The 22,218-nt window shown below is 37.9% G+C and overlaps 1 protein-coding gene across 1 annotated transcript in view; it reads right to left on the bottom strand.

Moving 5' to 3' along the window:
• Window positions 1-22,218, bottom strand: part of DPYD (dihydropyrimidine dehydrogenase) — a 934,615-nt gene that overhangs the window by 313,938 nt on the left and 598,459 nt on the right. The window contains exons 15-16 of the mRNA XM_052637354.1: window positions 21,692-21,760; window positions 7,934-8,017 (exon numbers count right to left, since the gene is read on the bottom strand). Of these exons, the coding sequence (XP_052493314.1) occupies window positions 7,934-8,017; window positions 21,692-21,760 (153 nt within the window). The remainder of the gene's footprint in view (window positions 1-7,933; window positions 8,018-21,691; window positions 21,761-22,218) is intronic.

Genomic DNA, 22,218 nt, shown 5'->3' with positions numbered 1-22,218 from the left:
TTGTGCCCAAGTCAACAGACATATAGAAAACTCTCATATTTACTGTGGTGTGACCATCTGAAAGTGATTCATAAAAAAATTTAGAAATGCTATTGCTGCTTTATTTCAGCATAAGTATAATAAAAACCATGTTAAGTTTAAAAACACATATTTCAATGTTCTTCCTGCAACTATTCACCAGGTGGTGCACCTATTTGCATAACATAATTATTTTTTAAATGACAGATACATGATTGTTATTATAGATAGCAACAATGATATTTCCTGATCTAGAACTAACATCTCAGTTAGTTAGATTTAAAGGATGTTGCTTTCTCCTAAACATTTATAATTTTTAAAAGAAAGCAATCATTTTTATATCATTAGCCAGTATTAATAACTAAAATTGAAAAACTCATAGAGAACCAGCTTAAGGAAAAATATTGGCAGTTGTAGAAATGCCTCTTACAGATCTCCTACAGTTATCTACTTATCCAAGCACCCATGTCTATGCAAATGGCTGAGAATTAAAATCAAATAAAAAGTTAGGCAACATAATATAGTGTAAAGCAAATATTTCTTTTTAATCAGAGATCCTTTTTCTCATAAACAAGTTGATAATCTATTTTAAAGCACTTCCAAAATTGTATCACCAAAAGGAAAATAAAAGAAGGCAGGCTAAGTAAAATGTGTTTGGGTAACATCGGATTTTAGTCGCTTTTGGCAGGAACTTATATCATGCAGCCATTTCTTGTCTCTCTTCCAGGAATGAGGTTAATTTACAGTGCAGCGATTTCCAAACCTATGATGTCTCAGGGATCAATCCACAGAGGCAAACCTAGCCTGGCCCATGTTTAGCCAATCAGCTCACAGACCTCAAGTACAACTTTCCAGCCTGAACTTACATTCATCCATGATGATTAAAGCAAAATTACGCATCACATTCAGGAACAAAGCAGCACTTTGATGCCCAAGTTTCTTAGAGGAGGCTAGAGTCAGAAAGGGTGAGAAGAATCAAGAACCTGAAATAGAGGAGGTCTCGTGTGCACACATCTAACCAGTATCAAAAAGGAAATCTAACTCAGCAGTGATCCTCACCTTAGATCCCCCAAGACATACCAGAGAGAGCACTGTGGCTTCAGTTTGTTGTATTTTTACCACTGATGGGGCTCCTATGTTTGTTTCTTCTTTGTTAAGATTTCTCATATTCCCAAGTGCCCTCATTTCACCCTCTGGGGTATATAGAAGTGCCATGACTAGTCAGGTGTTTTGGCTTTAAAAGCAGTATCTTTATACCGTCCTCTCCACAGACATGCCATGGGAACCAGATGGAGACAGAGCTGTGGTCTTTGTTCCCTAGACCTTGTACAGTATATGAGATAGAAGGACTGTTAGCCCAGATGCTGGAAAAAGGTTTTATTTCCCAAGGGAAAGGATAGCACATCTGGGGCAATGTGGTCCTCATACTTAGTTTTGGATTCTCTTCCTGGTGACAGACATCTGCTCTCTGGCAAGGGAAAGAGCAATAATCTGTGTTTTTTGAAAAAAATGTTGGCATGTTGTAACAGAAACAAACATTCTTTTCTCTTTTTTCTTAAAAAAATACCAAGTTTATGCAAATTAAATTTGGACACAGAACAGATCATGAGGGAAATATCAAAATCTTGCTTTAGGTGATATTAATATAAATCAATACTTATTTAAGATCACTGAACATATAAGATTCACCAATTTTAAATCTGTTTGTTTAAATCCATTTGTTTTGCCTAGCTAAATCATCATAAAAGCAGGACTGTATATGTGTATTTCCTGATGGTAACTGTTAAGATTGAGTTGAATATTCCAGTGTTCAGAAATTCTATGTAGAGCATGTATGTAAACAAATGGCTGGGGTTGTGAGAAAGCAAGACATAGCAAGTGATGAGAGTGGTGTGCCATCTTTATTCAGGATTCTGCTCTGACTGTAAAGTTAGAGCAGTTTTCCCTCCAATTATATACTATCATTTTGGAATTTTCCATTCAAAGGAATTGTTACTGAACTAGTTGTGCAGTGTTTAGCAATCACACCTATGATGAAGGCCAAATCATGGCTTGCAAATATGGAACAATGAGAATCCCTCAAGGGCCAGATACACAACATATTTATAACTTCTTAGAATTTTCAGGTAAAGAAATCCAAATTCATTGACAATGATTCTCTCTCTAGGTCACCACAGATTGAAATGAGAGTGTGTATCTAGTGTCTATCTTTAACCTGTTCATATATAACATATTATTTTTTCTTTATCATGGACAATTTAATTGATAATATATACCCAACTGTGAAGAGGGCTGAGCGCTGAAGAATTGATGCTTTTGAACTGTGGTGTTGGAGAAGACTCTTGAGAGTCCCTTGGACTGAAAGGAGATCCAACCAGTCCATTCTGAAGGAGATCAGCCCTGGAATTTCTTTGGAAGGAATGATGTTAAAGCTGAAACTCCAGTACTTTGGCCACCTCATGCCAAGAGTTGACTCATTGGAAAAGACTCTGATGCTGGGAGGGATTGGGGGTGGGAGGAGAAGGGGACGACAGAGGATGAGATGGCTGGATGGCATCACTGACTCGATGGACATGAGTCTGAGTGAACTCCGGAAGTTGATGATGGACAGGGAGGCCTGGTGTGCTGCAATTCATGGGGTCGCAAAGAGTCGGACACGACTGAGTGACTGAACTGAACTGAACTGACCCAATGAATGAATTAGAGGCCATCCAACATAGAATTAGACAGGTGAATTTTATTTGAATAATTTCAGTTGAAAAGATATGAATTCCAGGTGGAGAGAATAATTGTATTCAAAAAGGTACAGAGTAGGAAGTTTCCAGGGCAACTGACTGACTTGTTCAGTTGACTGGAGATTTGATTACACCACATGACATAGTAGAAAATACTGGCCAGAACACGGGGGGTCAATGACAAGCGCATTACAGGCATTGGGCTCTGCTAGTTGGTTAGCTCAGATTAAGGCTATTTAGATCACTTCCCAGTCACAAATTCCTGTCCTCTAAATAAGGAGGTTGAATTGGGAAACCTTCACGGTTCCTTTCAATTCTGAGAGTCTGTGCCACATCATTGACTCAAAGCAAAGAAGAAAACAGCTGGTATGAAAAATAAGAAAAAGCTTAAAAAATGTATGCTTTCTGAAGGCAAGGGCAAAAAATCATCTTAAGGAGTTATGTAACTAGTATTATAAAGTCCTCTGGAACACGTTGCCTCCTCCTCTTCTTTTTTGCTATGCGGAAGATAAAATAGGAAGGTAGGAAGACAAGGCAACTTATCCCATACTCCACACCCTACTCCCTACTATCTTTCTTTTGGTAGCTGATGGAGGGTCTAAGAATTAAAAGTACTTCCGGCTGAAGAAGGCAATCTAGAGAATCTTCAATGTCAAGAACCCAGAAAATTAGCAAAAAGCCTGGGAAGACTTGGTTTCAATATTTTAAGGTTGAATCAGAGAGGTACATTGGAGAAGACAATGGCACCTCACTCCAGTACTCCTGCCTGGAAAATCCCATGGATGGAGGAGCCTGGTAGGCTGCAGTCCATGGGGTCGCTAAGAGTTGGACACGACTGAGCTACTTCACTTTCACTCTTCACTTTCATGCATTGGAGAAGGAAATGGCAACCCACTCCAATGTTCTTGCCTGGAGAATCCCAGGGATGGGGGAGCCTGGTGGGCTGCCGTCTATGGGGTCGCACAGAGTCGGACACGACTTAAGTGACTTAGCAGTAGCAGTAGCAGAGAGGTACATACTGATAAAATCTGTATTGAGTGAGCACTTATCCTTGGTCAAATGTTAGCAGCTATTTACATGTACCACATAGAGGGTTAAAGGAGCCTAATGAAGCTCTAGTTCCTTGCTGCCACATGTCAGTATACGTCAAGTGTGGCCATACCTTCTTCATTTCAAGAGATGAAAGAAGTAGATTTTTTTTTTTTTTGTCCAGCCACCTGTTTTTAAAATGTTGGCAATAATTTAAAAAACAAACACAATAACAATAGAAAGCTATTCAAGGCCTTTTCAGCTCCTGTGTGAATCTAGGTTAGGAGGTTCTCTGAAGTGGAAGTAAAAATATTCAGCATAATTCTGAAAGGACAGAAGAAGACTATTTACTTAATGCCCTATGGACACTTAGCATTTTAGAAAAGAAGACTTCAGAGAGGTGCCATTTCATCTGCACTTTATAGAATTTATTATAGTTCAAGTACCTTTATAAAGTAATACGCTGTCACAGAAATTAGTTTACATAGATTGCAGGTAGACAACTTTAAATTTGATTGTCAAGACATCAGAGCTCCCTCATTCCCGAGAGACAGAACACTTACATAGAATGTTCAGGTTTGTTTGGGAGTTTAGAGCTTAATCCTGCTCTTAATTTTAATTTAATAGTGATAGTATTTATACTAACATTCGAATACTGATTTCTTGGGAACTGCTCTCTGCACCTTCCCTATATTCAGGCTTGCATGCTAACTAAAGCTCAGGCCTCGTAGCCACTGACAGATTCGTGACCTGGGAAACATGGAAGGTCAGGTTTTTTGTTTCTTCTTTTTTAATTTGTTAAACGGAATGGAAACTCATCCTACTTCAGAGGATTGTTATGAACTGAAGAAAAGACGGAAAAAAAATTCATGTTGTAATATAACTCTGACTCTTTGAACTATATGCCACCCAAACTAGAACGTCTTTTTACCTTTGCTCGAGCATCAAGTTTATTGGGTGAAACCACTAACTAAAATGGAAAAGATGTGATAGAAGAGCAGGCTGACATACTAAAAGTACAAGGGTTCTATTTTAACTATGTAAAGTACAAAGTGTCTATTAAACCAAGGTGTTTTTAAACAACTGATAGTTAGATATTCATCAAATAAGTAAAATACCAAAAAGTGAGCAGAATTGATTTGTGTAAAAAAAAAAAGAAATTAAATAAATACAACATTGACTTTCATGCAAGCCAAGAAAATGTTAATGCTTTTAAAAAGAATAACATAATATGCAATTTTTATTTCTTTAGTTGTTCTTATTTTACCAATGGTCTTTATGAATAGTTTAAAAATGACATATTAGTTTGCTGCCTATAATGTTAGCATTTAAAGAATATTACAGCTGGATGGGGATTTAGAGACCATCTAATTCAAATTCCATATTAGAGAGATGCTTCAGGAGAGTAAGTGGCTTGATCAAGGTGACAAAGATGGTTGATGGAAAGAATAAAGAATGAGATTGCCTTTAAACACTTAGCAAGTGTCCTGCTAAGTGTTTAAGATTTTATATGAAGTTTCACCATGCAGGGAATACACAATTCAAATTCCCAGGTCAGCTTGAGATTTTATTTATTTCTATAAATTCCATAAATATATATGATGTCTCTATGTCATAAAGGTTATAGCCTTTTCTATTCCTATACTTCACAACTTTTAGTCACTATGGGAACATATATAGAGTTTAAATTTACATGTATATGTTTAAATATATGCAGCTAATTAAACTCGGTATAAAAGCAGTGTATTTCACTTAGTTGATATTTGCAAGAAAATATTTGAGATAAAGAAGAAAAAAAATGTTTAGAGAGGAAAATGTACTGTATTACTATACTCTGCTTATACTCATCTTAGGGAGCTAAAATCATTATGATTTCTAGAAATACCAGAAATGGTCACAATACAAGAGAGTGTTTCTAATGGAAAAATATTCTAGCCATGGGACTAATGTCAGTTTGATTCACTGATGAAGCAAACGTTTCTCAGGCTCTGGTGATACACATAGCTCTTTACTTAGGACAAAGGGAGCTTTTAGCAAACGGGATGCAGGAGGAAGACAAATTGGAATGGCTCCTCGGTCTCCCAACACTGGGTACAAATTCCCTATCCCACCAACTTGCGAGTGTTTAAGACTATAAACCTTAGGGAGGGAGGAAGAAGCAATGGGAACAGGAGGCAGAGAAAAGGAAATAGGAAGTAAAGGAGAAAATGAATAAGCCCCAGATGTCTTCGTGCCCACTCTAAAAATTCAGAGGTATAGTTGTTTTTTTCCAGTGTGCTAATATTCTTCCTTCCCGATATCTAAAATATTGAACATGCATGTGTCCCGAGGCTCAGTAATCATTTAAATTATGTTGGAGCAAACTAATTAAATTAGCTTTATTTTTCAATTATACAACGTACAAGAGAATATAATTCAAAAGAAAAATTCCAAAGTTGGCTAGTAGAATTGGTTATAGTTTTAGAGATTATAACTAATAAGAGAAATGGAAATGCTTCTAAGTTTCCTTCAGTCTAATACATAATAGTTTTTGGAACATATGTTTTCCATGAGTTTTAGAAATCTTAATGATAACTGACTGAAAAATTTTAGCACTTGCATCCTCATTCAGCCAAAGGCTGTTTTATGCAGCTAAATAACTCTGGGGAGGATTCACCTAAGACATTTAACAGCTGGGTAAGTTTTGAGGTGTTCACAGAGTAGAAGTCCGCTCTAAAAAATAAACTTAAAGCTGGGTAACATTTTCAAAATAATCGTCATATTTGTGGCAAGAAATACATATGAAAATACATCTTTCTTTTAAAACTTAGTCAATAGATTTAAATTTTCCATAGTTGTTTTAATCCATGTAACTAAAAGATATTTGGGAAAGGTGTAAAGAGAGAAACTCGACTCCCTCAGGCTTTGCTCCAGGTGTCCTTTTAAGAATGTTCCTTGTTTTAACCGAGTTATCTGTCATGACACACTGACTGCTGCCTAATCACATGACTTATAAAAATTATGATGTAACATAGTGGTGTTTTCCCTCTACAGGTAATTCTGAGGCTTGTTCTGTTACCACACTGAATGATCTTCTGGATAATCTGCTGCGAGCGGAGTAGAGAGTATACTTGAACAACGTTTGACTTCTCCTGCTGCTACAAAAGAATGGTTTCTTCCCAGTCACAAACCTATCCTGAATGTTAATTAAATATTTACAAGGTACTTTAAAATCCTCCCTGAATGCTAATCTGAAAATAGCAACCTACGTTCATTTGAATAAGCAGAAATTTCTGCCTGTCCAAATTAAACATCTCTGGCCTCTGAGTTTAATTCAGATAATTCTATGACTTGGGGGGAAAAAAAAAAAAGAACTGACTACCTACTATATATAAAGCTCCATGTCAGATGTGGAAATAAAACTAAACTTTCTAGGACTAGGAAATTTGTCATAAATTACAACAATTTGTATTATTTAATTCACAACATTTCCCTCTGGGCTTAAAAGCTAAATTAGATGCAAAATCCTCACCTTTTTAGCATTAAACTTTTACATTGTTCCTTAACATATAACACTGTATCTAGTTACATAAAGATGCAGTGTTTTCTACATATTAATACAGATTTCCACATTTTATTCATTAAGTTTCTGAAAGAGTTTTAGCATGAAGTTTCCATTTATTGTATCAAAAAATAAAAATATCATCAAAGTCTTTTTGCAACTCCCAAAACACAGTTAGAGAATAATGATCATATGCTAAAAAATGTAAAATGCAATTTGTGCTGTGCCCCATTTACTACAAAATCACTACGAACAATGCATTTTGTACAGTATATTGCTCCAGGGAAAGTGGATCAGCATCAGGAATGAATAAAGAACATTGCATTTGAAATCAGCTAATTCTGCCTCAGCGCTTTTAAAAACTATTTGTTATGATATTACCTCCTGTCAAGCACATAATGTGATATTTTCCTCAATAAAAACTAAACAGTTGCTGTAATTTCAGCTTCTCTAATTTTCTACTTTTTAAGCACTAAATATTTAAACAATACAGACCTGGAAGTCTCAAGCCAGTCATCTGATCTTCCCATCTTCTTGCCTAAAGTAGAGTATCCATACAGGGGCCTGCTCTGTCACAGACATACATAACGGCAGCTGTTGAGGTCCTTACCTGCCCACAAGCCAGGCCCATTCCTCTTTCTCCCATGCCATGCGGACACGATAAATTTAACTCCAGGGCATCTGCTCCAGAAGCCTTTAAGATGAGGAAGGAAAATGAAAGAAAACACAAAGCTTTAATTGTGTACTAACAGGCTTTCACCACTGATAATACAATATAGGTCACATTTGACAAATTTTAACTACTGTTTTCTGCACCACGGCTATTTTATGAGGTATATTCTGACTCTTCCAAATGAGGGTATCTATACAAGGATAATTCAGTTCAGTCACTCAGTTGTGTCCAACGCTTTGTGATCCCATAGACTGAAGCTCGCCAGGCTTCCCTGTCCATCACCAACTCCCAGAGCCTACTCAAACTCATGTCCATCGCCTCGGGGATGCCATCCAACCATCTCACCCTCTGTCGCCCCCTTCTCCTCTCGCCTTCAATCCTTCCCAGCATCAGGGTTTTTTTCCAGTGAGTTGGTTCTTTGCATCAGGTGGCCAAAGTATTGGAGCTTCAGCTTTAGCATCAGTCCTTCCAATGAATATTCAGGACTGATTTTCTTTAGGATTCACAGGTTGGATCTCCCTGCAGTCTTCTCCAACGCCACAGTTCAACAGCATCGATTTTTGGAACTCAGCTTTCTTTATAGTCCAACACTCACATTCATACATGATTACTGGAAAAACCATAGCTTTGACTAGACAGACCTTTGTTGGCAAAGTAATGTCTCTGCTTTTTAATATGCTGTCTAGGTTGGTCGTAGCTTTTCTTCCAAGGAACAGCATCTTTTAATTTCATGGCTGCAATCACCATCTGCAGTGATTTTGGAGACCCCCAAAATGAAGTCTGACACTGTTTCCATTATTTCCCCATCTCTTTGCCATGAACTGATGGGACCGGATGCCACGATCTTCATTTTCTGATTGTTGAGCTTTAAGACAACTTTTTCACTCTCCTCTTTCACTTTCATCAAGAGGCTCTTTAGTTCTTCACTTTCTGCCATAACAGTGGTGTCATCTGCGTATCTGAGGTTAGTGACATTTCTCCTGGCAATGTTGATTCCAGCTTTGTGCTTCATCCAGCCCAGCATTTCTCATGATATACTCTGCATATAAGTTAAATAAGCAAGGTGATAATATACAGCCTTGATGTACTCCTTTCCCGATTTGGAACCAGTCTGTAGTTCCATGTTCAGTTCTAACTGTTGCTTCTTGACCTGCATACAGGTTTCTCAAGAGGCAGGTCAGGTGGTCTGGTATTCCCATCTCCTTCAGAATTTTCCACAGTTTTATTGTGATCCACACAGTCAAAGGCTTTGGCATAGCCAATAAAGCAAAAGCAGATGTTTTTCTGGAACTCCCTTGCTTTTTCCATGATCCAGTGGATGCTGGCAATTTGATCTCTGGTTCCTCTGCCTTTTCTAAAACCAGCTTGAACATCTGAAAGTTCACGGTTCACATACTGTTGAAGCCTGGCTTGGAGAATTTTGAGCATTACTTTACTAGTGTGTGAGATGAGTGCAATACGGGCTTCCCTGGTGGCTCAGAGGTTAAAGCATCTGACTCCAATGCAGGAGACCTGGGTTCGATCCCTGGGTCGGGAAGATCCCCTGGAGAAGGAAATGGCAACCCACTCCAGTATTCTTGCCTGGAGAATCTCATGGACAGAGGAGCCTGGTAGGCTACAGTCCACGGGGTCGCAAAGAGTCAGACACGACTTCACTTTCACTTTCACTTTCACTTTGAGCATTCTTTCGCATTGCCTTTCTTTGGAACTGGAAGGAAAACTGACCTTTTCTAGTCCTGTAGCCACAGCTGAGTTTTCCAAATTTGCTGACATATTGAGTGCAGCACTTTCACAGCATCATCTTTTAGCTCAACTGGAATTCCACCACCTCCACTAGCTTTGTTCATAGTGATGTTTCCTAAAGCCCATTTGACTTCGCAACCCAGGATATCTGGCTCTAGGTTAGTGACCAGACCATAATGATTATCTGGGTCATAAAGATCTTTTTTGTCTAGTTCTTCTGTGTATTCCTGCCACCTCTTCTTAATATCTTCTGCTTCTGTTAGGTCCATATCATTTCTGTCCTTTATTGAGCCTGTCTTTGAATGAAATGTTCCTTTGGCATCTCTAATTTTTGAAGAGATCATTAGTCTTTCCCATTCTATTGTTTTCCTCTATTTCTTTGCACTGATCACTGAGGAAGGCTTTCTTATCTCTCCTTGCTATTCTTTGGAACTCTGCATTCAAATGGATATGTCTTTTTTCTCCTTTGCCTTTAGCTTCTCTGCTTTTCTCAGCTATTTGTAAGGCCTCCTCAGACAGCCATTTTGCTTTTTTGCATTTCTTTTTTTGGGGGATGGTCTTGAGCACCACCTCCTGTACAATGTCACAAACCGTCCATAGATCTTCATGCACTCTATCAAATATAATCCCTTGAATCTATCTGTCACTTCCACTGTATAATCATAAGGGGTTTGATTTAGGTCATACCTGAATGGTCTAGTGCTTTTCCCAACTTTCTTCAATTTAAGCCTGAATTTGGCAATAAGGAGTTCATGATCTGAGCCACAGTCAGCTCCTAGCCTTGTTTTTCCTGACAGTATAGAGCTTCTCCACCTTTGACTGCAAAGAATATAATCAATCTGATTTCAGTATTGACCATCTAGTGATGTCCACATGTAGAATCTTCTCTTGTGTTGTTGGAAGAGGGTGTTTGCTATGACCAGTGCGTTCTCTAAAGCAAAACTCTGTTAGCCTTTGTCCTGCTTCATTCTGTACTCCAAGGCCAAATTTGCCTGTTACTCCAGGTAGCTCTTGACTTCCTACTTTTGCATTCCAGTCCCCTATAATGAAGAGGACATCTTTTTTGGGTGTTAGTTCTAGAAGGTCTTGTAGATCTTCATAGAACCATTCAACTTCAGCTTCTTCAGCGTTACTGGTCGGGGCACAGAACTGGATTACTGTGATATTGAATGGTTTGCCTTAACAAACAGAGATCATTCTGTCATTTTGAGATTGCATCCAGGTGCTGCATTTCAGACTCTTTTGTTGACTATGATGGCTATTCCATTTCTTCTAAGAGATTCTTGCCCACAGCAGTAGATATAATAGTCATCTGAGTTAAATTCACCCATTCCAGTCCATTTTAGTTCACTGACTCCTGAAACGTCGATGTTGACTCTTGCCATCTCCTGTTTGACCACTTCTGATTTGCCTTGTTTCACGGACCTAACATTCCAGGTTCCTATACATATTGCTTTTTACAGTATCAGACTTTACTATCATCATCTGGCATATCCACAACTGGGTGTTGTTTTTGCTTTGGCTTCATCTCTTCATTCTTTCTGGAGTTGTTTCACCATTCTTCTCCAGTAGCCTATTGGGCACCTACAGACCTGGGGAATTCATCTCTCATTGTTATACCTTTTTGCCTTTTCACAGTGTTCACAGGGTTCTCAAGGCAAGAATCCTGAAGCAGTTTGCCATGCCATTCTCCAGTGGGCCACGTTTTGTCTGAACTCTCCACAATTACCCGTCCATATTGGGAGGCCCTACATGGCATGGCTCATATTTTCATTGAGCTAGACAAGGCTGTGCTCCATGTGATCAGTTTGATTAGTTTTCTGATTGTGGTTTTCATTCTCTCTGCCTTCTGATGGATAGGGAAAAGATCCTTATGGAAGTTTACTGATGGAAGAGACTGAGGGCAAGACTGGGTCCCATTTTGATGCACTGGGCCATGTTCAGTAAATCTTTAATCCAATTTTCCATTAATGGGCAGGGCTATGTTCCCTCCCTGTTGCTTGACCTGAGGGCAAACTATGGTGGAGCTGATGAAGATAATGGCAACCTCCTTCAAAAGGTCCCATGCAAGCACTGCTGCACTCAGTGCCTCCAACCCTGAAGCAGGCTACCACCAACCCATGTCTCCACCGGAGACTCCTGGACACTCACGGGCATGTCTGGGTCAGTTTCTTGTGGGGTCACTGCTCCTTTCTCCTGGGTCCTTGTGCACACAAGATTTCGTTTGTGCCCTCCAAGAGGGCTTATGTCATACCCAGGTCTGCTGCCCCCAGAGCCCCTGGAGCAGGCCATTGATGACCTGTACCTCTACAGGAGACATTCAGACACAGTTCTAATAACAAAAGCAAATACGCATTGAGTTTATGACACTCACTACTCTCTGTGAGTTGTATTTCTTATCTCTAACTCTCATCCTTCTTGGAATAATCAGGTACCAATTTTACAGATGAGGAGACTGATGCACAAGGGAATTAAATGACCAGTCTGGTTATCAAGTAACACAACAGAGATTTTTAACTCAGGTCTGTTTGATATCATGTTGATTCTGCCCTATACAGCTTCTATTTTTATAGAAACAAATCTTACTAATTCTGGATAATTGGTACTGAAGGTAGCAGGGCAAAGAAAAATGTATCAGGCTAGATGGAATAAATATGAATAAGATTTTAAATGTTCTTTTATTAATTAACTTTTATTATTTATTAATACTGCTTTCAAATGCTTCAGAGCATTCAAGCATCTTAATTACCCAAACTGGGAACACCATTCATTGTATTCTATGTTGCTTTAAAAAAACTCAGGTGGAAAATAAGATTGTGGTAATAGTTCAAATTAAACCAAAATATATAAAAATATAAATAGTTTTTCTCCTCCTCTTTCAATTTCATACCTCTAAAGCAATCTATGTTAATAATTTAATGTGTAATTTTCTACTTTTTTCTATATATTAAAAAAAGAAGCAAAGCACACATATAACACATGTATCAGGCTTATTTTTTCTTCTTGGTTTTGCTCTTTATATTTTCATTTTTTCTTCCAGTTTTATTGAGGTACAACTGACATACAACACTATATAAGTTTTTGGTGTATAGCATAATGATTTAACTTTAATGCACCATGGAATGATTACCACAGTAAGTTTAGAGCACATCCATCATCATATATAGACACAAGATAAAAGAAAAAAGTCCTTGTGATGAGAACTCTCAGGATTTTCTGTTACATACTGCAGTATTAATTATAGTAATCAAGTTGTACATTACATCCCTAATACATCTTTTTTTATAACCAGAAGTTTAAGCCTTTTGACTGCCTTTACCCAATAACTCTGGTAACCACAAATCTGATCTATTTTTCTGTAAGTTTGTTTATTTTTGAAGTATAATTAACCAATATACTATGTTAATTCCTAGTGCACAACACAGTGATTCAATATTTTTATACATTTCTATACATTACAAATAATCATCATGATAAGCCTAGTCACCATCTGTCATCATACAAAGATATTACATTACTATTGACTATATCATCCATTTCATACCTATGACTCATTTTTTTTGTAATTGAAAGTTTGTACCTCTTAATTTTCTTCACCTATTTCTCTCATCTTTTTAAACTGAATCAATTTTATTGTATTTTTAAAAAATCCATCCTAAGAAACATGAAGTACAGATAATTTTGTTTTAATTTAATAATTAAGTAGGAATCTTTCTTATTTAACTTATTAATTTATATAAATGGGTCCTATAGAAATGAACAAAATATTTCACACTAAGCATTCTTAAAATAACTGGAGAACCATAGAATTCTTTAGAAGTCTTCTGCAAAAACTCTAAGAACAATTAAAACACTTTTTTTAAAATTTGAGAAATGGAAGATAAATTAATGATTCTTTAACCTAACTTGTAGAATTCCTTCAATGCCACCATTTCTTTTTGAGTAAGGTAAGTGTGGCTCAATTTCCATAATATTATAACATGTCTATCACATCATGGAAAGACTTTTTTAAAAGTTCATTATTTTCTAAGCATATCAGACCTTTCTTTAGTCCAACAGCTTTTCTTCAAATCTCTCTTTTCTTCCTAATCATTCAATATTTTTTCCTATTTTATTAATTTTAAATAAGACCTCAACAAACAAGTATTCTATCGAGTTATATCTTTCTTGGTTGACTTTCTTACTCACTTTTACTCATTAGTGAGTCTGCTTTTCCTTCTGCACATTTGTGAAAGTTCATTGAATCATTCAGCCTATTTTCTAACATGGTTTTATTATGGTCTTTGTAAATTCAAGTGTGAGGGCTTCCCAGATGGCTCAGAGGTAATGAATCCATCTGCCTGAAATGCAGGAGACTCAGGAGACATGGGTTCCATCCCTGGATCAGGAAAAGCCTCTGGAGGAGGAAACAGCAACCCACTTCAGTATTCTTGCCTGGAAAATCCCATGGACAGAGGAGCCTGGTGGGTTACAGTCCATGGGGCCTCAAAGAGTTGGACACAAGCAACTAAGCACACACACACTCAAGTGTAAACTGGAAACAATAGGACCTATCCCAAAACTGTGTCATGTGAGAATTTGCAGCTTAATTAAAAGATTGTACACTGCAAGTATATATTTTTTCTTATTATGTCTTAGTTATTTCAAATATTTCTTTTAGACTTTGCTTTAGACTGCTAGTTGAAATGCAGCAATTAACAGCAAATCAATTCAACAACATTTTGGAATAAGCTTTAGGTGTCATTTGTATTGATATTTACATTATACATATTTTCTAAAATGTAAGTGCAAGCTTACAATTAGATTCATAGTAGACAATAATAACTAACATTTATCGAACACTTACAATATGTCAGACACTTTACTAGGCTGTTTATAATAGATATATCATTATTCCCATTTTGTAACTGATAAAATCAAGGTCCAAAGAGTTCAAGTAACTAATTTATTAGTCTAAAGCTTGCAAATGAGAATAGGATCTTTAAATCAGGCATTTTAAGTACAGAACCCGTATTCTTGGTCACTATCATAACTTATTAGAAATCAGGTAATCCATGGCTAGGATTGTTTTAACGTGATAACAAAATGTTACAACTTGACATCTTTCAAGTTTCTAAATATTAAATAGATATTAAAATCTTGTAAGACCCCTTATTAAATTTAGTCTTTTCAGTGACTGTTAAAAATTTTCTCAGCACTATACACATATACAAATGCTAACCCACTAAACATACCCATAAAGATCTTTGAAATAGGATCTAGGCCTCAAAAACAGATAATCCTGCTCAAAATAACACCAAGAGCTGGGGAATATTCATTTGGCCTCTGCTTCAATATTCTTGTCATATGATGTACACCACCTTAAAAGGCAGTTAATTCTATTTCCAAGCAACCACATGCATTCAAAAAGCCTTAATTGCTGAATTACCATGAAATGTTAAATTAACTGAAACTGGGCATGAATTCTGACTCCTGTTAGTCACAAGCTTTTTAGTTTAGTCATTTAGCCCAGAGTTTATTCTGCCTCACCTAAATGATTATACAATAAAATAATCTGGTGAAGGCAGTGACATAGAAAATTTGATGCTTCTAATTTCATACATTATCTATTTATCATCTGTTTATCGGCATGAAGTAGAATGATATGTTAATAGTGTGGACTATAGAGCCAGATTTCACGGGTTTGAATCCCACTTTACCACATACTAGCTGTGTGAACTTGGGCATATTATTTAACAACTTTTGGCCTCAGTCTCCTCATTTCCAAAACATGGAATACAGAAAAGTACCTCACAAGGTTGCTTTTCTAAGTTACAAATAAATTTAATAAAAGTGAATGACTTAGAACAGTGCCTGGACTGCAGTAAATATTATGTAAATATAAGCAGTTAATCTAGTCTAACTACCTGTTTCACTGTCTATACATCTATCTATCCATCCATCCATCTATCCATTCAGTTACAATCTCCAACTTGCCTTTCCTCAGCTTTGATCTGAAAAAGAATATAAAGTAGCTATACACACTTTGGGGGCTTTACAGGTGGCTCAGTGGTAAAGAATCTGTCTGCCAATGCAGGAGCTGCAGGAGACGAGGGTTCAATCACTAGGTTGGGAAGATCCCCTTGAGTAGAAAATGACAAACCACTCTGGTATTCTTGCTAGTATTCCCTGTCCATGGAGAATTCCATGACTGAGTGACTGAACAACAAAAATCCACATTTGAGGTTGGGGGAAGGGGTGGCAGAAAACTATTCTAAGAAATTCTCAGCGTAGTGGTAGAAACGTGATTTCTAAAATTCTCTGAATCATTTTGTAAAACCTCTCAGAGAAATCAGGGAAGCAAAACCACAAACCCTTGTACAATCTATCCAACAAAAGGGGGAACACGGTTCTCTTCCTTCTCCTTTCCTTATCTCTCTCTTCCTTATCGATCTACGCAGTTCTAAAGTCACTGGCTGGGGGATGAGCAAGGTAGGTGACTAGGAAGTTCTGAGGAAGAGCCATGAGGGCACAGAGGGGGTGGCAGAGCCTGAGCACACTGAGAACGACAGGCATGTGGAGGTGGCTTGGGGCAGCACATCAGAGCCCCAGTGGGAAGAGAGTCTCCCATGGGTCAAGGGGAACAAGTAAGGACATAGGAGACCAAGCAGGGTAGCAAGACATGAAGCTACCTTTTTTGGTGCCTGCTCAGTCAGTCACTCAATCATGTTCAACTCTTTGTGACCCCATGGGCCATAGCCTGCCAGGCTCCTCTGTCCATGGAATTTTTCAGGCAAGGATACTGGAGTGGGTTGCCATTGCCTACTCCAGGGACACTTCTTGGATTCTCCCTAATTTTCTTCTGTTAAAAGCATACATGAGGCCCACTGCCAACTTTCTACATAGCAACACTGTCAGTTAGTCTCAACTATTGGAGAAGGCAATGGCACCCCACTCCAGTACTCTTGCCTGGAAAATCCCATGGAGGAGGAGCCTGGTAGGCTCCAGTCCATGGGGTCACTAGGAGTTGGACACGACTGAGCGACTTCATTTTCACTTTTCACTTTCATGTATTGGAGAAGGAAATGGCAACCCACTCCAGTATTCTTGCCTGGAGAATCCCAGGGACAGGGGAGCCTGGTGGGCTGCCATCTATGGGGTCACACAAAGTTGGACACGACTGAAGTGACTTAGCAGCAGCAGCATCCTAAACTGGGGACCCAAGTTCTCTGGGATCTTAGACCACTTTGAATTGGACGTGGGACAGGTAAACACTGGATTGGCTTGGGCCCCACTGGGCACTAAGTCTGTGACTATCTCTTATCTCCAACTAGACATCTATCTTTCCTGATTCTATTCTTTCCTGCTGACTGTTAGTGTCCAGGAATTTATATCCAATTGGTCTTATGTATCCTATCATGTACCTCTGTCTGCTTTGTATCTCAGCCTATTTGAGATTTCCTAACTTCAACATCTCTTTAATTTTATAAATAGTCCAGATCCTAGTGAAAAAAAAAAACAACAACAAACATGAAAAGAACCTGGCTTCAAAGTGGTTTATTTGGACACTCTGCTAGGAATAGTATGGTCACCTGGTTCTGACACCTATGCCTCTCAGCTGGACCTTCCTTGTCTCAGCCTACCAGTTATAGTCAGACCCTTGGCAATCGCCCATCAAATCCCTGACCTAAAACCTTCAGCTTTGGATTTTAATCACCTCAAGTTCATTGTGCCAAATCAAATTCATTCTTCCCGTTTACTCTGTAATTGCTTGCTTTTGTTTGTCATATGCCTGTATATCAGCTCTGTGCCTTTATTTTGCTTCATTCAACAAATATCTGAGGACTATCCACTGACCAGCAAAGCCTTGTGTTTGGAACTGGGGGTTAAACAGTGAACCGGGTGAGGTCTCCACCCAGACAGTTTGCTTTGTCATAAGGAAGACAGGTGAAAGAGCTGATGACGTCACTGTTAATCACCAGTTTTATTAAATTCTGGGGAGAAAAGGCACAAGCAGAGGTAGACCCAGATTTGGGGGAGGAGCCTGAAGTTCATATAGTTTGCAGATACTTCTTTAAAAATAAAAATGATTTAAAAATTAAAAAGAGAAAATCAGGTACAGGCCTTGGAAGTAGCTTGTACAAGTAAGGGCTCTGAAGCTTAAGCTTCATTAACTTTATGATAAACTAGCTTCTGAGGATAAGATTTCAGAAGGAGTAGGACAGCGGGTTAGCCTACTAGTCAGGGACCTCCGAGCGGAGGAAGGGAGAACATTTCAGCCCAGGGTAATAGCAAAGGCTCTGAGGTACAAGTGTGTTGGAGGAGTAAAAGAAGGCCATTGGGGTCTGGAATGTGAAGAACAAACCCAAGGGGACACCAGGGGAATGGCCAGGTACCAGACCATACAGGTCAAGTGAAGAGTTTTACATGGTAAGAAAGCTAGTGGGAAGACTATGGGTTGATTGAAAGCAAAGAGATTAATGGGGCTTTCAGATTAGGATGGTAGAAACTCATATTGAGGGCTTCCCACATGGCACTAGTGGTAAAGAACCTGCCCGCCCATGCAGGTTAGATAGAAGAGCAGGTTTGATCCTTGGGTTGGGAAGATCCCCTGGAGGAGGACAAGGCCCCCCACTCCAGTATTCTTGTCTGGAGAATCCCATGGACAGAGGAGCCTGGCAGGCTGCAGTTCATAGGGTCGCACAGAGTCAGACATGACTGAAATGACTCAGCATACACAAACGCAATGCATATTGAGCCACACCTAATTTATATGTCTCTTCAAATCTAATGGCCTTACTTGCCACCCAAGCTTTTGCCACTAGCTTAATAAAGAACCTTGGTCCCTGTTGCTGTCCTCAGCTTTCCTGTCATTGCCAGCTCTCATAGCTCCTCAGGATGAGAGCAGGACTCTCCACTGAATGTGTCAGAGTGGGAGCTCCAGGAGGGCCAGTGCTCTCAACATGCTGTGGGATTTGGCTTCTGAAGCAGTTGCGTAAGGAGGGAAGGACACACAGCCCAAAGGTGCAGAAGAAAGCAAACCTTTGGGGTGTGAAGTGTGAGGAGTGAGAGAGAAGGAACCAGTACATATGTCCTCCACTCGTCTTCTTCTCTAAACTGCTGTGAGGCAGGATGATCCCACACAGCCCTCCCATCCCACACGGCTGAGCAATTGGCTCCATCTCCTTGTGACGCGGCAGCCAGCTCTGGAACGCACCACGCTCCATCTGCTTTCCCTTCTTCCCATTGCCTTCACTCCCCTCACACCCCCTTTAATCTTATTGCTTTGGAATTGAATCCTTCAGTGAAGAATCTTCACATTAATTTTGACTCAGGCTCTGTTTTCTAAGCTAACACACATTAAGAAATGGATTCCAAATCTATTCAAATGAGTTCAAGATCTATTTAAGATCTACTATGGGGTATGGTTCAACTTGGTATACACATTTAAACTGTTCTACCTAGCTGAGGCTATACCTTATTCACCTTTGTTTTGGATGGCCAGGTACTCTGCAAATAGTAAGTGCTTCAGAGATCTTGCCTCCATGGAACTGGAATAATTTATCAATGTCCCAGAAAATTAGGATAGCATGTGATTAGATACCTGAACCAAAGAAATTGAGCAGAGCCTAACAATGCTACCGATTTGACACCAAGCTGTAAAAACTTTTCTGGAGGCTGCTTCTGTTTTATGATGCTCAAAAAACAAGACAAATTAAAACCAGGTTGAGGAATAAGACATTAAAAGTATGTGTATTCTAGAGAGAGTGAAAAGGAAAGTTTGGTTCGACATGGTTCTATTTCCAAGAATATGCATGTGAAAAAAATGGTATACTGAATGCACACTGACTTTTAAAAACAGCATCTGGTAGATTTTACCATATTTTAAGAATGTACTAGGTTTCTGGTTTTTTTTTAACCCCCCCCCCAACATGGCCTTAAATGTTTATTCAAAATAATACAATAAAATGTTAGTTTCCAATGAAATAAATAATAATGATCCCTTCTTGTCCAAATTTTCATTCTGATATAGAGTTTCTCTCTCAATCTCTGTTCTTTCATGTTCTTGTACAACTGGATCTGCTCTGCTATTATACACATGCATTTCTGTTTTCAGATATAACAGTAAAGAGCTGATAGCAAGATTTTCTGAATTCCCTGTTGTGCGATTCAAGAATTAATCTACTCTATGGAGAGGAACTTCATGAATTTAAAGTATATCCATCATCATATTAAGTGATTTGCTGAACTTAAAAGCAATGGCTTGTAGAACAGCTGGTATGTTCTCTCAGATTCCTACCCTTCATTATCACCACCCCCAAACAAATGTACATTGTAAGTAGTACAGTAACTTTGGCTTGAACACTTTTGTTTTTGTTGATTTGTTTTAGTGTGGGCTCTTCCATTGTAAGAAAATCTGTTTTAATCTGTTGTGAAGCATGTGTTCACAGAAACAAAACCAAATACTCACTCTACAAAGCTTTATTGGGTGTCTACCATATGAGCTATCATGGAATCATGCTGCCTATTGCTTCCCTCCAGGGAAATATGAAGACCTGGGGATAGTTCCTTCATGTGTTATGCCCTGAGCTGGCCCATATTTCAAAGATTAGAGGGAACTTTTTTTAATCAACACTATAGATCGAACTCCTTGATATGCAAATTGCTCTTCTCTTGAGAGACCTAACAGGCTATTTTGACTGAGTGGAAGGCATATTTTTTTCCTTTTCTTTCTTTCAAACATATTTTCCTTTTTTTCTTCCTTCCCCTTTTACTTTGATTGATTGGTAATGAGAAGCTAGAAAATAATATTGAATACAACTACAGTTAAAGAATTAGATATGGAATGTATCTTTAAGCTGTATCTTTATACATATATAAAAGCTTTTGACTTTTTAGAAGTAAAATTGGCTTATCTAAAAATTAACACTTATTATTGACCAAAATACTTTCAGTATTTTATTCTACAGAAGGCAGAGGAGCAAGTAGTGTGATAAAGCCATTCATCATAGTCAGCTTTAAATTGGCAAAACTCATGCCAAACCTGGACTCAGTGGAAAATTTCACGGTCAATTAGGTCAATACATGTGTAAAATGGACCCAGCAACAAAGATCACAAAGCCAATTACTGATCATATTTAATTTCATCTCTCTAAGTCCCAGAAAAAATTTTTGCGCTCACAGATCTAAGATATCCAAATAAACTGTAAAATCACAATTTTTCAATGCTATAGAAAGCTTTATAACATTTTATAAGGCAGACCTGTTAGTTCACAATTAGTGCTAGGTTTAGTCTTCACTTCTTAGAGGTTTTCAAGAAACCCCAGCTACAGTGTTTTTTGCGATAGGACGATGGACATAAGTACACAATTTTAAGTATGTATTTTTCTATTTGAAATAGAAATTTGAGGCACATGGTTAGTTGTTTGCATTTGTGCAAGATTCAATTTATATTATAGAAAGCTCACTGACTAGTGTTCCATTCAGGAGCATTCTGTCCTACCATTTTATGCATGTCTGTATTCAAACTAGAATAGTATTAAATGAACCTTTTATATTTTAAATATTCAAGAGCTTTATATTCAAAATTTCTTTTCTTGCTGTCAAACTAGCTTGCCTAAAGGCAAGGTAAGATCAAGTTAGACTCTCAAAGGTAGAATTAAATTTTATCATGGCATCCATCATAATATACAGTTTGCTTAATATGCAAATAAAGAGTATATGGAGTCAAAGAATAAAGGATTTTTAGGCAGCCTGTGAAATCCAAGGGACTACTTTTATAGAATAGATTCCTTTTAAATTTACATTTCCATCATTTTAATGAAAACACAGGGTAAACAAATTGTAATATAAATGTTTTAAGTTACCATTTTTCACTCAATTTTTCTTCTACTGGGTTTTCATGACAGCTCTTTATTTAAAACTAATAAAAATAGAAGAGAAGAAATAAAATAAATATAAAGAAATAATTACCTCAGCCTTTCTGGAGAGTTCCATCCAGTCATTTCTGTTGTAACTGCACATGATGCTAGCAATCACAATCTTTAGAAAGAGAAAGGAAAGAAAATTAGTTCAAATAGTTATGTCTTTATACACAGGGGTCTATGATATTTACATATATATGCTTATAATGGTAAATTATATCATAAAAATTAGTTTTCCATCTGCTGAAAGAAATCAGTAAAGTACAGCATGGTATTATAGTGAAGCAAAGGATAAGACCTGGGGCTTCAGACTTAGGTTACAGACTTTCTCATTTACTGTCTTTGAATGCTTGAGCAAGTTACTTAATTTTCCAATCCTCAGCATTCTCATTTTTAAAATGGAGATAATAAGACTGACTTTGCCAACCTCAAAAAGTGATAGTGAGAATTACATGAATTTGCATATGCAAAAAGAGTTGTTTAAGTAATACACTTAAATTGTAAATTTAAAGACATTCAATTTCTCATTGGTTAAATGTGGATAACACTACTATCTACTTGCTGCTGTTGTGTCTG

The sequence above is a fragment of the Budorcas taxicolor genome, chromosome 3, assembly GCF_023091745.1.
Source record: "Budorcas taxicolor isolate Tak-1 chromosome 3, Takin1.1, whole genome shotgun sequence".
Classification (NCBI taxonomy): domain Eukaryota; kingdom Metazoa; phylum Chordata; class Mammalia; order Artiodactyla; family Bovidae; genus Budorcas; species Budorcas taxicolor.
This window is presented reverse-complemented; position numbering and strand designations above follow the sequence as displayed.